The sequence below is a fragment of the Ischnura elegans genome, chromosome 12, assembly GCF_921293095.1.
Source record: "Ischnura elegans chromosome 12, ioIscEleg1.1, whole genome shotgun sequence".
NCBI classification, from domain to species: Eukaryota; Metazoa; Arthropoda; class Insecta; order Odonata; family Coenagrionidae; genus Ischnura; species Ischnura elegans.
Window position 1 is genome coordinate 45130108 of NC_060257.1, and position 7945 is coordinate 45138052.

The following is a 7945-nucleotide window of genomic DNA, read 5'->3' on the forward strand; positions in this document are numbered from 1 at the left end:
TAACTCACCTCACAAATAGTGGAAGACGGCTACGGTTGCCACTCATCCATCCCCCACATTTGTAGCCATTTAGCCCTTACCTCAGGATTACAAGGAAAAACAAAAGCGCGGAACACATCCCTACAACTAATGGAACAGTTTGGTGCAGAAGAACCGCCCATCTCTCTTATTTATCAATTACAAAAATGTAAAAAACTGCACCAACTCGACGTTACGCCTATGCTACAACACAGGCCGCCATTAATGATGAGAGTGAAGATGGCAGACTGCGACGACTCAACTTCGTAGTTATTATATGGCAATATAGAGGACTCTGCTGCCGTGCTCCTGGAGGCGGAATCTGGTGGCGGCTGTCGTAAGGATGAATAGTTGACTGACGGAATGCGTCTCTCCTTAAGCCGCCACAAATACCAGTTGTACGCCGCAAATAATTCAGAGATTTCCACGTACGGCTGGATCTCCTTGTCCCTAAACCTAGGCTTGCGACGACTTTTCTTGGCGTTTCGTCGTAGCAGACGTGTCTAAACCTATATTAGGCGCCGATTTCCTAAATTTTTATGGGTGGACATAAGGACCCAGAGACTTAAGCCGGTTTCACACGGTCAAATTTTGCTTCAAATTCTGATCAAGATTCATTGATCAAGGTTTCTCGAATGGACATGACGTCATTGAAACGTCATGATAGCGGCCATGCCGTCTTGAAACCTCTTTGAAGGCTTCTTCGCAATCAAATTTCTCTTGTCTTGAACGGTTCTAAAAATTTTCGAATATTGAATCAGTTTGAAGCCTCTCGGCCAATAGCGAGCGACTATTGGCCCTCCCAGAATGCCACTTGCTTCTCCTGCTCATCGTCCATCGTCCCGCATTACAACGATCAACATCATCTGTCTACATCATCAGTAATATTTGTCAAATCCCTTCCTGAACTATTTACCCTAAACGATCAAGAAGAACATCAATACTACACTCCCCAACAGGTTAAATAACAACCAATGTAGATGATATACATGCAGAATTGTTGAAAAATTAAGGTAATGACGTGAAAGACTGATTATTTGAAGCTGTATATTAATTAGAAACATTAAGGCAGAAGGTTTCACACAATACAGACCCATTAGTATACCTTAAGTAGGAAATGGAATTAAGTAGTTAAATCAAGTTATATCAGGGCAGACTTGGTAGAACTTATTCATAATATCTTGAATAATTAGCGAAATAATATCCATCACAGATGTCACGTGAATGAAATATATAACCACTTAAAAATAAATGAAGAGAAGAACTCAATTCCTGATAAGGAGAAGTAAGCAGAAGTGAATCATGCAGAATGGAGAGGGAAATAAGTAATCCAGGGTTGGACTGGAAAAGTGGCCAAGGAATAATTCATTCTGAAACAAGGAATACATGAAGGTAACTATTGAATATCTCAAACATGACAACCTAAGGGTGTTAGATTCAATACTTTTTAAACCAAATTTGTCTTGTCAGCATCGCAATAGGTTCCTTTTCGTAAGGAAATAAATGTATCTAAGCAACAGCAGAAACAAGCGTATATGGTCAAAATCACTTTATGGCTAGACTTGAACCTTCCCGTCAATTCAAATCATTAAGACCTTACCTGCCAGCATACTTGCAAACAAAAAGCTTGCATCTACATATGTAATATCCTGCAAGCCAACTTCGGGTGTTTGGCAGGGGGATAAGCTAATGAAGACTGCATTTAGGAAATGATTAGGAAGAGAAATAGTATGATTATGCACTTACCAATAATAAACGAAAACATTTCTTCTATGAAAATATCTAGCATTTATTTACAGAATTTTCAAAGTCCAGTACTTTAATTTTGGTCCTCTAAAAAGGCGTTCATTAAAACATTATTAATATCGCAAATCGCCTTTTTTCTCACAATAGAATTATCAATTTGTCAAGCTCCATGCCAACGAAGAGGCCAAAGTTCTCATTAGAGGTGTCTTCTTTTTGTATCTTCAAGGGCACTAGAGGCTCGCTCCAGGAACTGGCTAATATCTGGTTCTTGGCCCCTCTTCTTCGCCGTACGGGCTGACCCAGTAGTGGGTGTATCCACCCTGTCCAAGGCCACAAAATCTGTTGCTTGCCCCTCTGATGATGAACTCATTTCCGCTACCACACAGCTACCGTTGTCAAAGGGTGATATAACTGGGCTCTAAAGCAAATGAAAAGAGATCATGCTTGAATTCACTGAACCAGAGGAAAATAAATGGATGCAACTGAACAACAAGCACACTACAATAAAGAGTAGGAAAAATCATTTTAAGGCATTACAGCCCTTCAACATGGTAATGATCCATTATATCAACCACATGTAATGTTGATAATAAATATAATGACCATCTGCTGACACTAACAACTAGCCTCAATCAGGTATTCAGTATAAGTTGCCGGACTAATCTGAGGGATGCCAACAAACTGCAAAGAATAAGTGATGACATTGGGACAATAAGTGCATGACAAAGATAGGTTCAAGGATTAAACTTGGTGATCTGGTAGGTTTTGGGGCACTTAACTGAAAATTTTTGGCATAATATCAAATACACAGATATAAGACATATCAATAGTGACTGATGCACAAAAAAAGTTTAACAATGTCAGACAGTCATGAGGATAGAATGAAATTGGTCCAGGACTGAGATATGATCCATTGGGGGAAGCTGAACTCTGACTACCAAACAAGAATGCATCCAGGGGGAGAGATCATACTCGAATTCACTGAACCTCAGGAAAATAAATGCCCTGCCCCCCTACCAACATGGAAAATGTTTCATTGTGAATTTATTGTATGACATTATGTACCACCTACCTCCACAATTGTTCAAAATTAATTTTTCAAACATATAGGTATTTTTTAAATAATGTCCACTTTTCTCCCTTCCTTCATTGGTTTTAACCCCTTCCCTCATGAATTAGAATTCAGGAAGCTATCCCCATCCAGTTTTAAGCCGGAAATGCCCTTTTACCCAAAAGATTGTGTAGTCTAGATTTAGAGCAGGAAGATCAACAGAAGACAGTACTTCCACAGTTTAAATTGCAGATAAGATAAGTAAACTTTTCAACATACACAGTACTGTTGGACCTCAAAAAAGCTTGTTATAATATTCCAATAGTAAACACAGTGGGAAGTGGAAATTACTGAAGCCAACATAAATGCAATGAAAGCACAGGAGAGGTTTACATGGAAGTAGCACTGCTAACATAAATATATGTCTGCACACAAATTACAGATGGAATTAATTAACGAAGGGGAAGTCACATATTAGTCCCTCCTTACTGAATTAGAATATGGCAAGGCAAAGCACAGGTCATAGGGTGGTAAGGAAAATATAGTAACCTGTGGTTGCTCGTTACAGAAAACTTTTTTCGTGCTTGTCATTTCAGATAAGGGGTTTCAGCCCTTAGGTTTCAGATAGAGGGAATATGGGAAGCTGAGATATGAATATAAATGAATGAGGATCAATGTAAATAGAGAAATGGAAGCTAATCATGGGAAGACAACATATTTTTTGATACCCACTGTATGAACGTATATAAAATCTAATTTCACTGAAAGTCATGAATGGGACACTTAGTTCAATGACTACTCACCTCACAGCTGCTTGTAGACCCATTGTCATTACCCACTTCAACTAGGTTTGAGACACTCTGCCTGGGAATACTGTGCCTCTCCAAGAATTGCAATGCATTATAGCACCACAATGTGGGCTTGGGGATGTCATCCAGGCCGGCTCCACTTTTTTTTCCCTTCCTCATCTTATTTCTTTCTGCCATAAATTGGGTCCGGAGACCATTAATTTTGGCCCTAACATCTTCCTGGGATGTCCCGGGTCGCACCTGAGAGTAAAAACAGGCAGCATTCATAATTTGGACAAAACTCAAGAGGCGATATCGAAGAAGAAATTGCTTAACGATTAAATGTAACCATTTTAATGTAAAGAGACTTAAAGAGTTACTACATACTAACAGTCATGGAGAGGGACGATTGGCGATGGTCGCCCACACCTGATAATGCTAAGGAAAAGCGAATATTTTTCTATAACAATTTAAAAAAATCAGTCTTACTTGTGACTAGTTCTCTTAGGCATGGAGTTAATTTCCACCTAAGTAGGATGTTTATATACGATTAACCCGGGAAAACTTTTGATATTATAAGCTTCAAAGTTCAATTAAAAGGAATCACAAAAGAATAACAAAACACCCGACGGGGGAACTCTTAGAAGAATGATTCTATAATTAATCTCAGATTTTCCCACTAGAATCGATTGCTAAAGTCCTTCCATGCCAAGAAAATGTAACCGTCAACGCCAAAAACAAAACGAAAAAAAAAACGAATTCTGTAATAGATCGCAGGATCACAGTACAAGTATTATCCACATTAACGAAAGTACCTAACTTATCACCGTTATTAACAGTCACTTATACACGTTCAAAGTTTGCATGTTTCAAGAACCAAGTTTTCTATAAAAAGGAATCCCAGGATACGTAGAGTTTTATAAATGCAGTTAGCATTTTGAGTTCAGCATTACAGATGAACTACAACCATTTTTTGTAACGAAATATTTAATAAATTTATCAACATCCCCCAACCGAGCATCAGTTACGATGCAAAACTCGTCTGAATTGGCGAAATGAACCTACACTACAAGGAATAGTGAATCCATTAAGATAACAAGGGTTTAAAATACACGTGGTCCGTAGGGAAATACATCACCATCGACCCCAAAAAACAAAGTATTCATTAGCCATTCTTAACGCTAAACACATCACCGCTGCACATTTTACGGATTTTGCACGAAGAAATTTCGTCTGAGAGGACTACCAAATTAAAATGTTTGTCGTTCACACGTAGCGTAAAATCGTCAACTTCAATGCATTGAAAGATATAATACTGAAATAATTTACTTACATCTGCTATAGAAGCAGCCATCTCCTTCAGGGCAGTATTCCTCTTCTCCTTGTTGTGGTAGTTAGGGGATGATATCTCATAGAGGCACCTATTTTCTGCATATGCAGTAATTAGAAGCTCCACTGCTTGCCTACTCCAGGAGGCCATGCAGGAGGTGGGAGGACTTCCGGACGCCCAACTCTTCCTGCTCGAGTAACTGGCGGATCTTCTGATCCCGTGATACGGACAGCCCCTGAATTAATACTTCCTTGATCCTTTTGTATGGTTCACCCTCCGGCGGGTTGAGTATGATGTCCTCGACTCTACTGCGTGGCGCTGGTCGAGTTGTGCGACTACGTGCGAGAACTTTGTGGTCTCGGTCGTGACGCCTGAGAGTGAAAATTGCACCTCGAGCTGCGAAAACCACAAAGCCGGGCGCTCGGGCCAAAAGGGTGGGATGCGCATAGCTACATGATTCACTTGTTCTGCCATTTCGGGAGCCAGCGCAAATGGCGTGCACGTTTCCAAACACGAATATAAGTGTTTTCACTGGATCATGTCGGGGTCACCAATACTGAAGGGGATATCAACACTTCAGTAACACGCAGGCGTAAACAATTCATAAAAACTTTATTTTCGAGCGACATGTTACAGCCATGAGGCGGCGTGGTGTAGACAAGATGGACTCGCTATACTGTACAGCGGCGAATTGCGTCGTGCGTGCTGGACGGTAGCGGTTTCGAGACTATCCTGCCGTGCTCCCGGAGGCGGAATCTGGTGGCGGCTGTCGTAAGGATGAACAGTTGACTGACGGAATGCGTCTCTTCTTAAGCCGCCATATATTTAACTTTGTCCCTCGGGCCTCTCAGATATTGTCGGGGATAAACACTCAAGTCAGAGCCAGTGCCCACTAAAAAAACGTACCTTGGTGGTGAGGTCTGACACAAATAGGTGGCAGGCGTGAAAGCACGAGTCGGTGGCTGCGTCAGCCGACCGGCTTAACGGTTTTCCGGCTGTGGCGGCTGGAAAGAGCACGGTTGCTGGCACTTGTTTGTCAATTCAGCCACCTGGCAAATGAGCCTCTCCATCACGTCGTATGCAGGCGCGGCGGGTGCCGCTGATGCTGCAGCTACTTGCGGTTGTGGTGTGACATAATGGACCCGGTCTGCGAGGTCTGCTAATGAGTTTAGGTCCATCTTTTCCTGGGCTGTGACGATTACTTGTAGGTGGGGAAGAAGGCGTCCGGTCCATAGGGAACGGAGAAAGTCGGCCAGCACCGACACTCCGGCCAGGCCGCGTAAATGCCGGGGGAACTGTGTGAGGGCAAGCGGTCTCCCAGCATCTCGTGCTCCAAAAGTTGGCGAATCCGTTTTTCTTGAGAGACGGAGAGCCGGCGGATGTGTTCTTCTTTAATGCGCTCATATTTTCCTTCCGCGGGTGGGTTGGTCACTACGCCCTTCACCTCTAATGCGTACCGGTTTTCCAAATTACTAATAACTACCCAAAATTTCGCGGCGTCTTGTGTTATCCCACTTAAATTAAATTGACCCTCCAGCTGGGAAAACCAGAGCGCTGGTTTCTCGGGCCAAAATGGCGGCACGCGCACTGAGACCCACTCTACGCACCGTGCCTCGTGGTCCTTAGATATGGTTACGTCGGGGTCACCAGCGTAGCATTGAAGTCACTTGTTGTCAGCTCAATTAAAAAGAAAAGGCTCGTACGAGGTAACGAACTGCTCTTGGCGAGCGTTGTTTTATTGCAAGAAGACACACTACAATAAATTTTTTAACACTGGCAGTAGCCTTGACCACGTTAACGATTTGACGGTAAGCGTAGGACTCCCCGGATCTGGTTACTCTTCGCGACTAGCCGTCTCCGCTCCTCTGGCTGTGGCGAGCGGAACTATAAAATAGCTGACGATCATTTGAGCGCGTCGTCTGCACCGACTCCACACACTCATCACCGCGCCGCGGAATGTTTGAAAACCGATTAAAGTGCGATCGAAATGGCTACAGAGTTAAGCCTTCAATGGGATGGAATTGGGCCGCCTATGTGCGGGGATGATGATGTTCACGGCCCCTTAGACGTAAACAATTATCTCAGCGACTAGCTGTGACGGCTTGCCACCGTAATCCCTGCTGTGTAGGGGTAGCTGGCTCTACGTAACAGTCGAGCGAGCACCGTGGACTAGATGGTCAAATGGCCTTCATTCACCTGGCGCGTGTACCCATTCAACTCTAGCTAGTCCTTCGTTTACCTTTAGCCCCAGTAGTACTCGATAGCTCTATGGTTACGTGAGACTCTGGTTTCTCGAACATCTCAGGTGTTTTTGTGACTTGGTGTGTGTTGTCTTGGTGGTAACTTGGTGAACGTTGTGCGACGTTGTTTCTTTCCGAGCTATTAACACTAGGAATACCGGACTTGACACCCCTCCTAGAACTACCAAATGGAGTCATTTTGACTCCTACCTTATAATTGTTTATTTTTCAAGTTTATCTCTGTTTTTAATTATAAATATCTTTAGTTAATCATTTTTCTTTATTATTGCAATATTTCAGGCGTGGTTTTAAGAAAAAATTATTTTTTAAAAATGCGAGATTCGACATATTGCTTTGAAATTCTTTTTTCCTACATGTTATGTTGCTTTAATAGGATTTTCACAAAGGAATTGGATAAAACAAACATAGAAGTTTCGACACATTTTATCATCATGTTTGAATGATCAAAAATATTATCAAGGCTACATGGAAGTTGGGAAGATAATTAAATACAGCAAAAAAGTGCATTTGATAAGCCACGCATTTGGCTAAAGTGCTTTACAGTTCAAGCATTGTCGTTCAATTAAATTGCCCACGTAAAGAGTTTTGGCAGGTCGTACAATTCCCAACTGATCGATTCTTTTTGCACTTTGGTTTTACCTAGAAATATTTTTTTGCAGAATACCATCACAAGAATTTGCAGCATTGGACACGGTCCTGATCACGGGATTTTGGGAAACAGGGCTTGAAACTGGGAAAGACCCATGACAGT

The 7945-nt window shown here is 42.1% G+C and overlaps 1 protein-coding gene across 1 annotated transcript; it reads right to left on the reverse strand.

Moving 5' to 3' along the window:
- Positions 1-1929: 1929 nt before the first annotated feature.
- LOC124169687 lies at positions 1930-4336 on the reverse strand. Its single transcript, XM_046548364.1, has 2 exons — positions 3619-4336; positions 1930-2182 (listed from the first exon to the last, which is right to left on the reverse strand). The coding sequence occupies exons 1-2, from the start codon at positions 3889-3891 to the stop codon at positions 1961-1963; spliced, it is 495 nt and encodes a 164-aa protein (XP_046404320.1). The 5' UTR covers positions 3892-4336; the 3' UTR covers positions 1930-1960.
- Between the last annotated feature and the right edge of the window lie 3609 nt (positions 4337-7945).